General features: G+C 34.4%; 1 protein-coding gene across 1 annotated transcript; it reads right to left on the bottom strand.

Moving 5' to 3' along the window:
- Positions 1–13,083: 13,083 nt before the first annotated feature.
- LOC147078694 (fork head domain transcription factor slp1-like) lies at positions 13,084–15,058 on the bottom strand. Its single transcript, XM_085960378.1, has one exon. It carries the CDS (start codon positions 14,865–14,867, stop codon positions 13,800–13,802), a length of 1,068 nt encoding a protein of 355 aa, XP_085816504.1. The 5' UTR covers positions 14,868–15,058; the 3' UTR covers positions 13,084–13,799.
- Positions 15,059–19,215: the final 4,157 nt, after the last annotated feature.

Here is a 19,215-nt window from a genome sequence, read left to right as displayed (position 1 = left end):
CACGTCTGTTGACAGTTCGACAGATTTAAATGGGGTAGTTAAACTGATATGTGGTGTGGCCACTAACGTACAGTTATTGAACAGTTATTGTCTGTGCCATGTTCAACCTGTTACGAGAACTGTCCGTCTATGGCCGCCTCAACACTTCCTCTCGGTTTTACCCTAAGCACATACGTAAGTCAAACCAATATCTATGTACCGGCGTCACTTCTAGCTTGTTAACTTTTTCTATCTTACTCTAATACATTTTGCTGAGGTTATACGCATGCCGAATGCTTTCTCATTTGCATGTATGGTTAGTTTTTGTTCAAGCCTTAGTCCAGTCCGTAGCGCTCGTCCAGCGTACGCGCGTTCGGCGGAGCGTAGAGCGGCGCGCGCAACTCAAACGTATAACCATGTGTGAAAATGTTCGTAGACAATATCTTTTTTGGTTATACGTTTATACGGTAATACGTTTGAGTTGCGTGCGCAGCTCAACGCTCCGCCGAATGCGCCTACGCTGGACGGGGCCTTATGTATAGTCTGGTATAGAGACTGTTTGTGTAATTTGGCCATAAGCCGAAGCATGACCTATAATATTAAGCTACGATATGTTTAAAATGTTAAGACTGTTGCACTAATGAATTTGTGCCTTTACGGAAATTTTCCTAAATATCGCAAACATTTTAGTTCTCCAAGTCATTTCTCCACCCTCCTTGATAACATGGCATAGTCTAATTATTATTTAATTAACATAACAATCTAGGTATCAGATGGATGCTAAGTATCTAGCTAGTTTAATATGTTATTTATTGTAATGTATCCTGTGTTGACCCACAATTCGACATCATACTTTCTTACACAACGATACGCGGTGCGTAACATACAACAGTGGTCCATCAATCGCTCTGAATCTAAATCTTGACTCCTCTCTGTTGCAACGAGGTGCATAGGAAATGCCCCATGCCATGATGATTGAAGTGGTTTGTCATTTTATTATGACGATCGTGATTCAAAAGTATGTCAACGAGAGATACGCTTCTCTGCTTATTGAATTTGATGACTTAATGACTCCAGCTGATCTTCAAATGGATACTTCTTGTTCTTGTGAATGAAACATAATCATATGATTCATGCATTAGGTAATGTACCTATATACCTATCTAATTGGATTTCATAAAACCGAATGACTATAGAAAATACCTACTTATATTAACGAATAGAATATGGTCAGTAGTATATGAGTCAGTAGCGAAGGGTGGAGGTAGGCTGTTAAGATTCGCCATAAATAGTGCACATTAAACTTTTTTAGTCATACGTATTTGTTTTTATTGAGTTAAGACTATAATTTACAGATTTTATTGGTTAGTTTTTAAAAATCAATTCAACCCTGCCTAAACCAAACCATAATCGTTTTGGTATATTTTGGGCGTTACGACAAAATTGTGCGCACCTTTCCATTCATACCTATCTGATTTCGTTGTTGTTGTTGCACATATTGTTGGTTCATTTTTTTTTAATTCATTAAGCCCTGCCTAAACAAAACCATAAAAGATACAAAATATTATTCTATCTATAAAATATTCAAAGTATTGTATGATTTAAGTGCATAATTATAGATACTTTATAGATAGACGAGTATTTTTTTGACTATTATTTATTATGGCTTGGTTTCGCAGGGTTTAATTGTATTTTAAAAACTAACTAACACCATCTGTAAATTGTAGTCTTATTTAAATGAAAACAAATACGTATGACTGACAAAGTTTAGTGTGAACTATTTATGGCGGATCTTAACAGCTTACCTCCACCCTTCGCCACTGATATGAGTAGGTAGAGGGAGGCGGGGCTTGTTAGAAAAAAATTAAAAGTTAAATATCTCTAATCCTTTTATTTTAAGACACATCATATTAATTATTACTAATTATACATATATTAACTATCACAATACGGCTTATTTGTGTGCATACTATCAGGAAACGCCTAATACCTACAGGAAAATGTACGTTTCCTACATTAACTATATTAATATAAGTATTTTCAGGAAATACGTATTGAACTATCTTTTATTATATCCAATACCGTACGTAACTCCACAACAACATCCCTAAATGGCCGAAATGTATGATAAAACATCTAATATATTATTACAATATATAAATTTATAGCAGATACATTGATGAAGCCTTCTCTGGACAAATCTATTCATCTACTGCATGGACCCCACATCGTGAGCGGGTCCCCAGGCTAGGAGCTTTGGCGGACCCCCTACCTATCGCTAATGATAAAGGCGATGTAACGCTCTACAGTAGCGTTCCAAATGGTGTACGCGGAAAAAATAATGTGTATATTTAGTGTTTTATTGTATATTTTAATAATACATCCATTTGAATAAAATTATGTAGATGTCGAGTATTGATACACAATTAAAAAAATTATCGTACAACCATATTATAATTTAAAAAAAAATATTATTAAAGGAAAATAGCACCGCCGGCGATTTTTTTACTATTAAACCAAATTTGTGATGTGTGTTTATCTCACTTATCTGGTCGACTAGCCTCGCCGGGCCCTAAAGCTAGCGCCCTGTCATCCCCCCCCCCTTGTGGGGGCCATGATCTACTGGTATCCAAGAGGTAGAACATGTCGTAGACTTAAAGATATACTTGAGATTTGAGAGCTTTGAAATAGTCTAGTAGGTATTGTAGAAGTCCGTTGTAATACACAGGGCCCGGTGAAATCGTACCAAGTCTTCATCCAGCAGTGATTGCATCCATGGCCCCCACATCCTGAAGCGGGCTCCCAGGCTAAGATATTTGTCGGGCCCTCCTACCCATCGTCAAGGTTAAAGGCAGTGTGACGCTCCAAATGGCGTTCACTGTAAAATTAAGGGTATTTAGTGTATTTTTATTACTTACATCCACTTGAATTATGAAGTTATCAAGTAATGCCAGAATTAAAAATTACATCGCACAATCACATATTTTAAAATATAACCATTACTAAAGGAAAATAGCGCCGCAGGCGACTTTTTTTGCTATCAGAGCAAATTTGTGATGTGTGTTTATCTCACTTATTTAGTCGACTCGCCATGCCGGGCCCCCAGGCTAGAGCCCTGTCACCCCCCCCCCCTTGTGGGGGCCATGCCCCTACCTATCTCTAAAGATAAAGGTAGTGTGACGCTCTACAATAGCGTTTTCCAAATTGTGTACGCGGTAAAATTAATGTGTATATTTAGTATTTTTTGTATATTTTAATACTCCCACTTGAATTATGGAGTTGTCGAGCATCGATACACAATTAAAAATTGAATCGTACAATGACATAATTTTAAATAACAATATTATTGATGAAAAATAGCGCCGCAGGCGACTTTTTTACTATTTGAGAGAATTTGTGATGTGTGTTTATATCACTTATATGGACGACTCGCCACGCCGGGCCCTTCCTGAGCCCGGGACCCCAAGCTAGAACCCTGTCAGCCCCCTCTTTGTGGGGGCCATGATTGCATCCCTAATATGTTTTCTGTGATGTACGCTGTACTTTGATATATGTGGGTATAAGTAGAGATGTAGAATGTATGTAGGTATTGAAATTGAATAGAGTATATTATAATATAGAGAATAAATTAATATTAATGGTGCATGGTACCTAGGTATAATAGTTTCGTGAATCGCGTTAAACGTTCGACTCGGATAGACAATGGCTCTTTCTCGCGGACAAAAAGATGCACCATTAACCTAAGTGTTTTCCGTGACAGACCGACAAATGTTTTTGAAAATTCCATCCAATATTTTATCAACAAATCCTTTGTAAGAAGAAAGAAAATATCATTTAGTTCTTAAAAACGAAAACATGACCTGTATGGACCGCGATGTAAATGAATCACGGAACATACAATATGGTAAAAACGCTATTCACTGAATAATATAATAAGTATATTATAGATAGGTATGCTAACAAATTTGACTTTAAAAATAATATATCAACAGGTTTGTCGAATAGACTCAAGTAAAAAGAGATGGGTGCATATTAATATAAGTAGGTAATAGTGATACTTATTCGATATCTATGTGGATAGCAGTGGTAAAGGGTGGAGGTAGGCTGTTAAGATCCGACATAAATAGTGCATATAAAACGTTGTTAGTCAGTCGTATTTGTTTTTATTGAATTAAGACTACAATTTTCAGATGTTGTTGGTTGGTTTTTAAAAATCAATTAATAATGTAGTTTTGGTATGTTATGGGCGATGCGACAAAATACTGCACATTTTTTCATTCATACTTATTTGTTTTCGTTGGTTTAAGAATACAATATAACTGATATTTTTGATTATTTTTTTAAAATTCATTAAGCCCTGCATAAACCCAACTATACCTAATGAATAAAAATATTATTCTTTCTATAAAATATCCAAAATTATATATCATTTAATGTCATATATGGATATTTTTTGATTATTATATAATATTATAATTAAATTTTAAAAACTAACTAACACCATATGTAGATTGTAGTCTTATTTCAATAGAAACAAATACGTATGACTGACAAAATTTCATTTGCATTATTTATGGCGGATCTAAACAGACTACCTCCACCCTTCGCCACTGGTGGATAGTAGGTAACTATTTAATAGAATCTTGGGTCCAGGAATCGTTGAGATTCGTTTAAAATTATTTTTGTCAATTTTTTTAAATTAAAAGGTGTCTAGTTTCTAGGTAATGACAGAAAATGGTGACTTTGTTCCTTATAATTTATGGAAGAAAAGCTACAACTTTTTCGTATTATAAAATATTAATTAGTAGGTACCCGTTATTATATTATAACTTGGAATTTTCTCAAAAAAAAAATGAAGCTGTTTGCGGTATCAAAAACAGTATCTACATTTTACGCAATTTATTACGCCAGTAGGTATATATTCCAGTATCTAGGTACATATCCCCCAAAATCTTGAGCTTAGGTATCGTTAATGATTTCTCGAGAAATAAATATCTCGAGATTTCCGAAAAATAATCACGATAAACGAAAATTAACCCTTCGCATTATTTCTTGAAAATTCTCGATCACAATCCAATATCTATGTATACTATTCCGGGAATAAAATTATAATCTGATTCCAAACTCCTTCACTAAAAATTCAGATTGGGATTTCAGCCCATAGGAGATTAGATAGGTGCGTACCCATTTATGTAGGTACGTACGAAATCTACTTACAAACTAATAAATTTAACGTTTTACATGAGTAGATGTACCCACCTTTACGAATAATTTACAATCCACAAGAATAAAAAAAAAACAATTATAACTAGGTGCCTACCTATCTAGTCCTACATAGGTACCCATCGACGCGATGTCTTGTGTAGCGAATTCAATGAAAGCTAATATAGATTCGATACAATGGATGACACATCGTCAACATCAACGTTGAGTGGCATCTTCGTCGTGTCGCGAGCATCATCTAACATGCGATATGTCTACATAACCCAGTGATTTCCAACCTGTTTTATTTGGTGGACCCTTGGCACATTTTTTAAAATCTCGCGAAACACCTAACACGCCTATTAAAGCTCGAAGTTGGAGGAGTGTATTACGAACAGAATAATATACCTATAAAGTAACTGTAAGTGAAATTGGTAAGTGGGTAATGGTAACTAACCTCATAAGAAAATTTGAAATCTTGTGATATACCTAAAATAGATTTGTATTCTAAACTTTTGTATATATATATTACTTCTTATTACTGTATAGCAGGGGTGGCCGCACTTTTTTTTTCTAGGATCGACTAGTTGATAAAATTATTTATGGCGATCGACTGATATCGCTTGTAATTATTATATCATGCGAGAACAATGAAAACCAAATTTTTATAATTGAAATTTATTTATTTTGAAAAGAGATAAGTACTTTACTCAAATAAAAAATAACGATACGAAAAAATCGAATGAACGACAATAATATAATTTTTTTTCTACTTATTTCACTTCAAAAAAATAATAATTACCTGTAATTTCGACATAGTTACACAATTTACCTGTACATCGAATATTAGAAATCTTGAAATTTTTTTTTTATATTCATCCGAAACTTTGCATTGCATCATATTTTCAGCAATTTTGTCGTATTTTACGTCATATGACGTTACTGACTGGACGTAAGCACGCAGTCAAATAATAAATTAATATAAGAACTAGCGGATTTTAAGAGCTGGAACGTCGAGTAGTTTTTACTCGTTTGAACAAGAAATAGTACAATATATTATTGTGTCCGCGATCGATCAAAAATACCTTCGCGATCGACGCACTGGCCATCCCTGCTCTATAGTCTATGCGTATCAAGAAAATAGGTAGATACATAGCTATAATTATATAAAGGATATTATGCACCTAGATAGCGCCGTAGGCGAAAAAAATGTCATCTCCACGGAACCTACTATAAAAGTTGGTCATTCGCATTTCTTTCTTAATTTTCTGACCCATTAAAATATGTCATCACTAAGCAATGCAAGACTTGCCTAATCACATGGGGCGAATATTCCAGTAAGATATATGTATATCATTTACTTATAATAATTTACTTAGGTATATTTTACCACTAATTATTGCGATGTATTGTTTTGGTAGTTCTACATAGGTAGGTATTAAACGTTCTAAAAATCTAAAACTATAGATATTGGCAATAAAGTATACTTATTTAAAGAAAAATCCCGTTAAAGACCCGTTGGGAATTATGTACTGGTACTGAGTCCAAATAATTGAAATTTCTAGTAGGTACGGTTGTTGATATAATTGTTATTTGGAAAAGTATTTACGTGTGTTTTCGTGTGTGAAAACAGTTGAAAAAAAATCACGACATTCTATAAAATACTTATAACTAATTGCTTGATACGAAATATTTTAGAGAAACCTTTCGTAGTCCTACATAAGTAATATAGATGGACCCTAAACGTATGAAAATGAGCCAACAAGGATATCTGGAATTTATAATTGTTAAGGTACGAATCCTCAGGATTATATATAGCTTTGTGATGATTCTTTTCTCCATACAAAAATGGCACTCACCTTCCTACGAATACGTCAATCTGAAACGATCTTCAGTGATTTTTACAGGGAAATGATTAGGCTTAATGCGAGGAGGCTGAATCTGGAATAAGATTCAAGATTTTTGGTTAATACCGACGAACCTACTTACCTAGTCTATTTCCTTCATATTTTGTATAAGAATTAAATATTATATTTTTACGTTACCTTAGAAAATAATGTCCTTCTTCAAAAATAATTACCTAAGTATTAACATGACCAAAACGTAAACATATTATATATTATTGCACCTAGGTACGTGATTTTGCAGATGAAGCGTTAAAATCAGCGTAGGTAAGCTATCTAGGTATTATTTAGACAACTTAGGCCCGTATTCCGTATAATTTATAGATGTCACACGAAACTGAATTTTCATATATTTTATTACATTAATAATTATTGGATTGTGTCATTGTAAATAGTCAAGTAGGTAGGTACCTACATAGATTTTCTTTCAAATTATTGCGATGTTTAAAGCTCTGATTATTTTGAAAGCAGTAGTAGGTACCTACTATATTTGTTTATTATTATTATCGTATGTATGTCATACCCATACCTACTTACTGTAAACACGAAAAACTATATTTTTTCATTAATTTGAAACAGTGACGTCCCCAGACAAAATGCCTCCACTGGGCAGCGCTAAAATGCCGCCCCATTTTTTATACAGAATTTTTAATCATCCGTGAGCGTGTCATTTCTGGTCACCAAGAACGTCGAAGGGCAACGGAAGTAGACTAGACATCACGAACCCGACAAAATAATAAAATTAAAGTACTGTTAAATCTTTCATATTAATTAATACATTTTGTTTCCAAGCAGTGAGCTGATTTTTTCAATAGAAAGATATTTTCGTTATTACTAAGTTTAGGTACTTAGCTATTTCTATATAATATAACAAATGATTCTCCTCGATTTGCCGCCCTTCGAGTAACTGCCGCCCCCAAGCGACGCTCAATCTGCCTAGCCTCACGGGACGTCACTGACTTGAAAATTAATTCTTTGTGATAAGACAATTCATGTCGTATGCATAAACGTGTTATCGGAACCCCAAGATAAATTAAACATTATGTAAGTACCTAGGCTAGGTACTTATTATTTTAATTAGATGATTTGGTACAAGCCGGTTAACGGGAAGCCATGCGGGAACCGCGCTTATTTTCATAGCCGATTTTGATAAAAATCATAAATTTAAGAATGAAAACCTAACTTAACCTAATCTAACAAATAATCCAGTAAATCGGCTATTTTCAAAATTGTTCGTCGCTGGTTTCCCTTAAGTTTAAACCGATAAGAACCGATGATTTTTAAACACAAAAATATAGACAATTTTAACAAAAAATCTTATTAGAATCATATTATATTTTGAGTAAAATGTAAAAGGATTTTAGACTCCTGTCTGGGAATATGAAAATATTAGGCAAATCTGATACCTACAGTCTACACAATCGTACAATCTCGTATCAATAGATAATTTAAGATGAAACAGAAAACAATAAATCTTGATTAGTCAATCGTTAGATATACCTACCTAACCTACCAACGTTAAATTTAATATAGGTAATCATGTAATAAGTAATATAGTTAGGTAGGTATGTGCAGTTTTTTGTTATACTTACCTGTTAGATTAGTACCTATCTACCTACTGTATTAATACTTATTTTTTTATTTTTGTTCCTACCAACAAAAATGCATTTATGAAGTATGTAGGTACTTATGTAGAGGAAGAATAGATTATTCTGGCACGCAGCGATGTCCCGTGGGGTAGGCAGATTGAGCGTCGCTTGGGGGCGGCAGTTTCTCGAAGGGCGGAAAATCGAGGAAAATCATTTGGAATATATAGAAATAGCTACATAAACTTAGTATACGCCCACGGTGGCCGCGCGGCATAAGCGTTGGACTATAAAGCCGTAGGTCCCAGGTTCGAATCCTGGGTCTGGCAAGTACACATATTGTTTTTCAATTTGTGTGTGTCAGGGTATGGACCTAATAGGTTGAGCAAGTGGCTGACATCCATTTCTCGTAAAAAACAAAATCTGTCACTACAAACCTCCACTCTGGGGAGGCCCATATGATCCTATCAGGATCGTACATGGTCAAAAAAAAAAAAAAACTTAGTAATAATGCAAATATCTTTCCATTAAAGAAAATCAGCTCACTGGTTTCATCGGGTTCACGATATCTAGTTTACTTCCATTGCCCTTCAACGTCCTTGGTGACCAAAAACCAGAGACCACACTTACAGATTTTAGATTAGTCTGATATTTTGTTGGTAATGTTTCCATACAACACATTTCTTAGATATTGGACTCATATGATAAAAATAATGTATAAAAAAATGAGGCGGCATTTTGGCGCTGCCTAGGGGCGGCATTTTATCTAGGGACTTCACTGCGGGCACGACGAAATCACTTTGTAACGGTGTTAGTGTCATTTGAAAGTGACGCAACGCCAACACCTAAATGAGTCGCCTACACTTCCACAAGAATCTAACTCCATCCTACCTTTTCAGATACCTAGGTACATATCACGACTTAAGTACTTTTTATTTCTACTGCTCATACGATGAAGAAAAATTAATCAGTCGAACCACGTTAAAAACTATATTACCTACCTAACCACTTTGTTAACCGTCAATTCTTGGTGAAAAGACATGGGTACCATGTCAATCGATAATGTCCCATTGAAGAGAATGAAACCAGTCCTGATGACTATTAAATTACCATTAATACCTAATATAATCTACTTGTTTTAATTTATAATAATAGTGCATTGAACAGTAATTAGCTTTCATCAACAATATTGTGTCTTATCTTATTCTTACCTATATCTAACCATATTCCGTATATAAGCAAGTATTTACAATGTACCTATCTTACAATAAAATCTGTCATCGCAAATTTAACCACGGTGGTCGAAATTAATATTGATGAAATATCCCAGTACCTACTTCATCAAAATGTACAAACCCTTATAACCAATATTGAAGTGTGTGTCTAATATTTACTATTGTACTTAATCTGACATGGCGAGATTCGAATACCCATGGGTTGGTTTTCACTATTCAGAAGAGTTAGTCGTGCTTCGAGTAGTGGGTATTGACAGGGAAGATATTTTATTAAAAATGTTTAAACGATTGCTTACTCCCTGGAGACCCATCAGTTATGGCCACCTCGGATTCTTATCCACATTTACTTACCTGTTGCAATCAATCAAATTTTATTGAACTTCTATATTGAATTCTACAGTTATATCAGTTGATAGATACTAGATACCTACTTAGGTACCTACGTTGGGTATAAAAACTACCTACGTAAAAGTAAATTCAGATTAAGCCCAAAACTCAATAGGTAGGTACTATTGAAAAATATTATGCAAATAATTACAAGATAAAAAAAACTTTTTATGTACAACGTTTTTAAGTTTTCTGTTGAATTAGTATGCTTAATATGCTTAAACTTGTACTAGATATTATGAAGTAAATGAAAAACAAACAAATATAGAATACTGAAACGTCATTTTGATTTCCATAGTAACGCACGTATATATTAATAATTTAGTTGCTAGGACCACCCCCTTAGCAACCAATAATAGTCTTTTACTTTTTACGGATTTTTTCTGAAATAGCTTTCCATACAAAACAGAATTAACTGAAACTGAAAATCGATTGCAAGATTTGTACTGGACAAACAACCACCGGACAAACAAGAATACGAGCTAATAAAAACGTTGTAAAATAATCGTTGCGCAAATAGGTATTACCTACATTTTCTATAAGAATAAGATCTACTATTTTTTTAATCAACAATAAATCTTTCATAATTCGATGTAGGTATCAAGGAGAATTGCTTAAGAAATTCTAAGATACTTAATATATTTTTCAATAGAAGAATGTACGAGAATTAGTTAATTAGTATCTACGAAAATTATAGTTATTATAGGTATATTAATTTTTTACTTAAGATATTTTAAAACATTACCAAATTATTATTACGGTAGGTACCTAAGTCCTAGTAGCTAGGTATTACCTAAATTATTATTAAAAAATGCAATTTTTGAATCATTCGCCATTTGTTGATATATTTTAGGTAGGTACTGTGTGGGGGTGCTAATTTCCCCCAACCACCCCTGATTATGTAAGTTGTAAGTACTTTTATAGCCTCTACTGCTCTGCTCACTACTAACTAAAGTATCTATCAGTGACGTCCCGTGGGGGTAGGCAGATTGAGCGTCGCTTGGGGGCGGCAGTTACTCGAAGGGCGGCAAATCGAGGAGAATCATTTGGGCTACATAGAAATAGTACCTAAACTTAGTTATAACGAAAACACCTTTCATTAAAAAAAATCAGCTCACTGGTTTTGTCGGGTTCGCGATATCTACTTTACTTCCGTTGCCTTTCGACGTAGATGGTGACTAGAAACGACACGTGCAGATTTGCGAATAATTACAGTCTGATATTTTGTTAGTAATGTATCCATACAACACATTTCTTAGATATTGGACTAAAAATACTGTATAAAAAATGGGGCGGCATTTTTGCGCTGCCTAGAGGCGGCATTTTATCTAGGGACATCACTGGTATCTATAGTATAATATACTCTACCTTAGGATACCTATCACGAGTTTTGGGGTATTATATTTATATTTTTATGTTGGTACTTATAGTCTACATTTCATAAAACTATAGCTATACCTAATGCTTAGTTAGACAATACACTAGGTAGCAGTGGCGAAGAGTGGAGGTAGGCTGTTAAGATCCAACATAAATGGTGCACACTAAACTTTGTCAGTCATAATTATTTGTTTTCATTGAAATAAGACTACAATTTACAGATGATGTTGGTTAGTTTTTAAAAGTCAATTAAGCCCTGCGAAAACCTAGCCATACTAGATAATAGTCAAATAATACTCATTTATTTACTTATAAAATATCTAAAATTATGCTATTAAACCATAAATAACTTTGAATATTTTATAGATAGAATACTATTTTTTATCTTTTATAGTTTGACTTAGGCAGGGCTTAATGAATTTAAAAAATGAACCAACACTATGTGTAACAGGTATGTGTTCTTAATCCATCGAAAACAAATAGGTATGCATGAAAAAGTGTGCATAATTTTGTCGTATCGCCCAAAATATACCAAAACTATTATGGTTTGGTTTAGGCAGCGTTTAATTGATTTTTAAAAACTAACCAATGCTATCTGTAAGTTATTGTCTTAGTAAAATAAAAACAAATAGGTACGTATGACTATCAAAGTGTAATGTGCACTATGTATGTGCGAATCTTAACAGCCTACCTCCACCCCTCGTCACTTCTAGGTAGGTAGGTACATCATTTATTGAAAAATTATTTATTATAATATCTTACTATATGATAAGCAGATAATATGGCTTTACGTAGAAGTCGAATAACTTTGTAGGTACTATGTATATATTTATGAAATATAAAAATACTGATAATAATTTTACTTTACTTTTAAATATTAGCAAATAATTGAAGTTAACTAGGCATTAAAATCCTACTATACTTAAACCATCAAATGGAGTGCTCAAACGAGTAGGGAAGTATGTACCTACGTACCATCATAATAATTAAGTTCCTAAGTAGGTAGGTATACATAAGTCATAGATTATAGACGATATACCTACAAATAATATTAGATTGCTGCAATTTCTGAGCTTTCGATAAGATAATTGCTTCATTCTTTGATTAAGTTTCCAGTTACAAAACATTTTTACCCTTCTTATTTTAAATTAATAAGTTGTAAAATTATCATATTGGTACTGATGTACAGAAGACAAACTGCTTTAGTCATATACAGAATCCTTTTCTATAGGTAGGATCATCAATATAGGTGTGATAAAAAGATTGTTCTGAAGTCAAATAAAAATGTTAAATTAACAAGAGTATGTAATCTTGTATTTGCGTCCATGTGTTTTAGTATATAATAGGTAGGTACCTAATTTAGGTATCTGTGTGTAATGAAGGAACAGTAGTAATGAAAACGATAAATAAGTTTAATAATATTTTCTATATTTTCATCATCTTTTAAATAAGCATGGACATGTCGTCCAATTAAATAAAATATTTTCTATTCTATATACATTTTGGTACAAAATCATATTTACAACAATATACACGCAATTATAATACCTACAATATAATAATTATTGGAATGCTAAAAATTAAACATGTGTCGCAAAAAAAAAAAACAAAGCATTTGTAAGAAACATGAAATAGGGACGAAATAAAAACGGAAAGGAGATAAATTTAATCAATAACAGATTGAAAAAAAATACATTTTAAATCACTGAATACTTCTGTCTTACTTAATGAAAAATTATAATTTAAGTCACTGCATACTTCTGTCTAGGAAATTCTGGCCAGCAAAATTAGAAAATTATAATATAAATCACTGAATACTTCTGTCTTGGATATAAATAGTTAAATTACATAGCTAGATAGGTATATTATTATAATTAGTTTCACTGAATGCTTCTGTCTTACAAAAAAAAATAGAAAATTAAAATTAAAGTCACTGAATAATTCTGTCCTAAATACAGTGGAGCACTAATACTCCACTGCAAAGCATTTAAAAATTAATCTAGGTATCATTCATGAGATCGAACATGGATAAATCAATCATAAACAAAAGTAGGTACATACAGTCAGTCAGCACAACGAAAAGTTTATTGCAACATATCACTTTGGCCAAAGTCCAGCGGTTAAAACTATCACGTCTCCCTGGACAAAACGGTGACGGGTTTGTAGAGGGCGGACGGAGGTTCAGGACTGCTAGGGCTGCTGCCTCCTCGACTTCCCGACGGTGGAAGGTTGCCGGTCAAACCGGCGCCTAAACTCTGGAGCCTTTGGTAGAATTGTGCGGCGTACGGCGAGTTCGCTAGGGATGCGGAACTGGCCTGCGACATGGGCGGAAGGCCTGCGGGGAAACCTCTCATGAAACTCGGATGCAGAGGTAATCCACCGGTCATCGAAGGCCCGGGATACAAGCGATCGAGACCGAACGGAGGTGTAGGCATCGGTCCATTCTTCGGCAACGCCAATCCAGGTCCATACGGGCCGTATCGTTGATAAACTGATGCGAGGAGTGCAGGATTCGGGTATAAGCCGACAAGATGTGCGTAAGGGCCAGGGGGTGGGTAGAGCGCGTGCGCTCCGGCGGCCAATAGCGCGCTTCTCTTGAAAGCGGCCAGCCTGGCGCGACCCGCGGCAGACGAGCGCCTCCTCAACTTTCCGGTGGTGCCTCCGATGAACACGTCTTCAGCGGAAGAATCCAACATCCAATAATTACCCTTTCCGGGATCATCGTAATGACGGGGAACTTTTACAAAACACTTGTTCAAACTGAGATTATGTCTGATCGAATTTTGCCAGCCCTGCTTGTTTTCGCGATAATACGGAAAATTTCGCATAATGTATTCGTAGATTCCGTTTAAAGTCAATCGCTTTTCTGGGCTCTGGCGGATGGCCATCATTATGAGGGCGTTGTAGCTGTAGGCGGGTTTCTCGTTGCCGGTTTTCTTCGGCTCTTCCGAGCCATCGGAAGCCGACGGCGCGCCGGTCGAGCAGTCCAGCGGCGGCGGAGTCCCGGTCACGTCCAACTCGGAATCCGAATCGGAATAGTCTCTCTCCGATGGCTGAGGCGACGGCGGAGGAGATCTGACCGGAGACGGCGGCTCCGACCCCTTCAGCAGCAGAGAGCTGATGCTGAAGCTCGACTTCAGTGGTGCTCTGGCCATTATAGGATAAATATTAACTGGCGTATTTTCTATATTCACCATCGTATCACGGTGTGAACTGTCTTTAGAAATAAATTAATCTATTTTCCATAAAATAGATAACACAAAAAGTCACTTCACATACATACGTAAAAGTCTTTAAAAATAATATGTCACGTTTGAAATATTAAACTGGATTATTCGTTGAAAGCTTAGCGATTTATAAGACCGTTCAAACTTGTTGTCTGTCGACGACTAACAGGAGGGCGTCGTGGCGGGGGTTATATAGCGCAGCGAAGCTCCGCCTATTTGGCTGTTTTTCGAGTGGAGGGAGCGCTGAATTTTCCCACCCCACCTTCTAAAGCAGACCAAAGCTCCGCCTCAAGTGCAGCCTCCTTCCTATCGTCGTACTCGGAAACACCTGCGCTTTTGCCGAACCCTTCGCCGCGGCTCGTGTTTTTATTTTCATCTGCAGCCATTTCGACGAGTTGGAGATTTTTATCTTCGCGTTTGACTGGCAGATTTCTTTTTATTGAAATACTTCTCTCTTGTCCATGAATGTCCACCGTCCGTGAATTGCTTTTACCGAAATGGACGTGAAAGAGACCCGCGGAGGTATTTTAAAAGCTCACTATTAGTGAATAATGGACGGCGGTATTTTTTTCTGTTTGATAACAACCAACAACATTGTCCGGTCGGATATCTCAATTAAATAGGTATCTACTGAATACGTCGAATATAACTTCACTATTCTTTAGATATCTATTGTGAATCGAACTTGGACGGACGATAAATATTTTAGATTAATCTTAACATTGTTGGATTTCTTTTGAGCTAATTTAACACAAATGTCGTGGTATCTAGCGGTAAAAAAACAATCCGTATCACCTGCTTACCTACCAACTTATCTAAAATACCTAGGTAGATAACAAAAACGTGACGTTTTTTTAGCGCAGGAAATACCTAAGTATCGAAATATGTTAACAAGTTGCAGTAGATTATGTACCTAGTACTAACATACCTACATAATAATAAATTTATAAAGTAAGATTTTAGTACTTAAGATTAACCAGGTGGGTATGTCCTATTATTCATTTACTATACAAAAATATTGTTGTCATCTTAGTTTGTAATGGCCTACCTATCCTAGCGTAGGTAGGTACTGTGTATACATCCCTTAAATCTTAAATTAAAACATACCTAATATTGAACTCTGACATTTGACGGTATTATGAATTAAATTTAGGTAGGTACCTACGTAGGTACCTAATGCACGTTTAATATGAGAGCTGCCAAAATAATTGTGAATGTAACCAATGCTGCTGCTAACAGATCAAAGGAAATTCTAGTTATGTCAGTAATTAGATATCTACCTACATATATTTTATTTACCTAAGTAGTTTTCCACCAAGAATAATTGACAGTCAGAAGAATTTAAGTAGATAATTGTATAGTCACTACTGAATAGTTATGTATAGTACCTACCTACGTACCTATGTAGGTTATAGGTAGTTATAAATAATATAATATATACCTACACAGGATTTGACAATATTGTATTTTTTCTTTTCATTAAAAAAACACTCGAAAAGTGTAATGTATGAGTTCAAATACCACTATTCTTAAAGTGTACCTAACTTCTAGGATTATGTTATAATTACATAAGTAAGTAAGTAGATAGGTAGGTAGGTACCTACTATAATATTTTAATAGTTATTTCAAAAATTAAACCCTGAAGATAGTACCTACCTATGTCATAACTAAGTATTATTACCTAATCATTTTAGGTGAAAATGCACTCAGTGATTATTAATTATTAGGTATTTGTGCAAGTTATTACCTAACTAATTTAATAATGAGTAGGTATAAATATAGAATATTCTAATTACGTATACCACCCCACATAGGTACATATATTTATTTACTATCCTATGCAATAAGTTGATTATTGCATAAAATTGAAGTTGGTATACTTTTTTACATAGGTATTTATATGTAGGAAACTACCCTAGCCCCCAGTTTTTTTCTCTCTATTTTAACGGCTCATTCAAAAATATATTTGAATATCAAACAGTAAAATAAATGCAAAATGTATTACCTACCCACGTTTTAACTACTAGGTAGATAATTAGATACCTTACTTATTTAAATTCCGTGTAAAAAATTATAAACTTTCAGGTAGGTAAATATTAAAATGTTCAAATATAAATCTATTTTCCTACAATTTGCTAAACAACCATTAGTTTTACAACGTTAAGTCGAGATTAGCTTCCTGCAAAAGCATTTATGCTAAATTAGCTAGGTACCAAATCACTGTATTTTTTATAATGAATGGACTAGGTAGGTAAGTTTCTACATATTCATAGACACTGACTACCAAGTGTTGAGTGGTAATCGGTATTCTATAAAATATCTAAATGAGTAATAATTAACATGTAGATATGTACGAAGATACCTACCTACCTACCCATACCAGAGAATGCACCTGAGTAATTTGAAAAATTTAAATATCTATTAACTTAACCATATATTTTTTTTAAATTAAATATCTAGCTAAGTACTGTACCTATATATTACGGAGACACTTAGGTACACAATGTGTAATTGCGAGTGTAATATTATTTTTATAGAAAATACCGACATACCTATATGGTGTAAGCTCGAATCCCATATACCTACTTAGTCCTTTTTTAATAGATATTTTATCTAATAGCTCTATATAGTTGGAAGATTGAACCCACGACCCATGGCTTCGCAGATGAGAGATTTTCTGACGTATATATATAAGTAAAGTACTTATACGTAGGTAGGTAGGTATATTATTTTTTTTTTGCAAAAGGGGAAATGAAGACACTGAATAATAATAATTATCAACGTATCACTGCCATTTGAAGAAAAATTACCTATGCTATAAATACCAAAGTTTTCGGATGCATGTGATTATAAACATTGCATAGGAAATGTAAATATGTAGGTAAAGACATACCTACCGACAAAGTTAAGTTTATTTAAATATGCTTACCATTTGCAAAAAATCGTTAGGAAAATCAAAATTATGTTGACTCTAAAGTTTAGATATTGAAGTAGGTATGCCGCGGAATAATTAGTTGGTAATGTACTAGTGGCGAAGGGTGTAGGTAGGCTGTTAATAACTGACATAAACAGTGCACACTAAACCTAATCAGTGAAACGTAGGTATTTGTTTTCATTGAACTAAGACTGCAATACCTATGTAGGTAGATCATGGCCCCCACAAGGGGGGGTCTGACAGGGCTCTAGCCTAGGGGCCCGGCGTGCCGGGTCAATCGGATATGTGAGATAAACACACATCACAATGCTGCAATAGTAAAAAAGTCGCCTACGGGGCTATTTCACGACGGGGTTAATAACATTTAGAATGTAAGATGCAATTTTTGATTGCATAATTCAATTCAATTGATTGCATATTTGAACTCCATAATTCAAGTAGATGTATTAAAAGTATTAAAACTACAAAAAATCGCTTAAAATAAACTGAAGGCCCTTACTTTTACCTCGAACACAATTTTGAAAACGCTTATGCTGTGCATCACACATGCTATTAAACTTAGCGATAGGTAGGGGGGCCGCCAAAGATCCTGGTTGGGGGGGCCTGTTTTAAGATGTGGGGGCCATGAGGTAGATTGGTAGATAGTGTTTGTTAATTTTTAAAATTCAATTAAACCCTGCTTAAACCAAGACGTAGGGAGGTAGATACCTAATAGAATATAGTTATAGCTAATATTCGCATATCTATAAAATATCTAAAATTATGCCATTTTTAGGATATTTCATAGGTAGAATAACATTTTTTTATTTATTATGATTTGTTGAGGCAAGATAAATCGTTATTGGGGAATGTATTTATTCAATTCTATGGTTATTTCAAATCCATAAGTCAATCATCTTGGATCATACTACAGTCTACTCCTTGCACTAAAATCTAGGTACCTACATCAAGGATAATGTTATCATATTATTTTCTGTGCGTATAACCGCAATGTATAGCCAGACATTGTTTTGTTATGACACTTTGAATACTAAAATCCCAGTAGGTACCTAGATACATTAGGATTTAGTTTGACAGAATTTTATTTTCTCAGGAGTAGTTTTGTTTAAAAGGGTTTAACTGGCATGGTTAATCCAAACTACCTTTTATTTTAAGTGATGGTGATTACTGTTTACATTTTTGTGGCAGGAATTAAATCGTAAAAACAGCCAAAGCAATAAAATAATAAATCATAAAATACTCCTTCTGAGATTTGCAAAACAGTTATTTTTATGTTAATCCGCTGTTTATGTTTATCTTCAGTAGGTACAAAGCTTTTCATAAGAAACTTTGTTAGTCATGAAAACACCAGATCTATTCAAATATTCATTGAGTTCATTATTA

This window comes from Rhyacophila brunnea, unplaced genomic scaffold (genome assembly GCF_057557595.1).
Source record: "Rhyacophila brunnea isolate RB1 unplaced genomic scaffold, BYU_Rbru_1.0 scaffold_11, whole genome shotgun sequence".
NCBI lineage: Eukaryota > Metazoa > Arthropoda > Insecta > Trichoptera > Rhyacophilidae > Rhyacophila > Rhyacophila brunnea.
The sequence above is the reverse complement of the archived record's forward strand: the minus strand, read 5'-3'. Positions and strand labels throughout refer to the sequence as shown.

Bases quoted from the DNA above. Each gene is read 5' to 3' on its own strand.
- LOC147078694 (XM_085960378.1), bottom strand. From the start codon at position 14,867: ATGGTGAATATAGAAAATACGCCAGTTAATATTTATCCTATAATGGCC.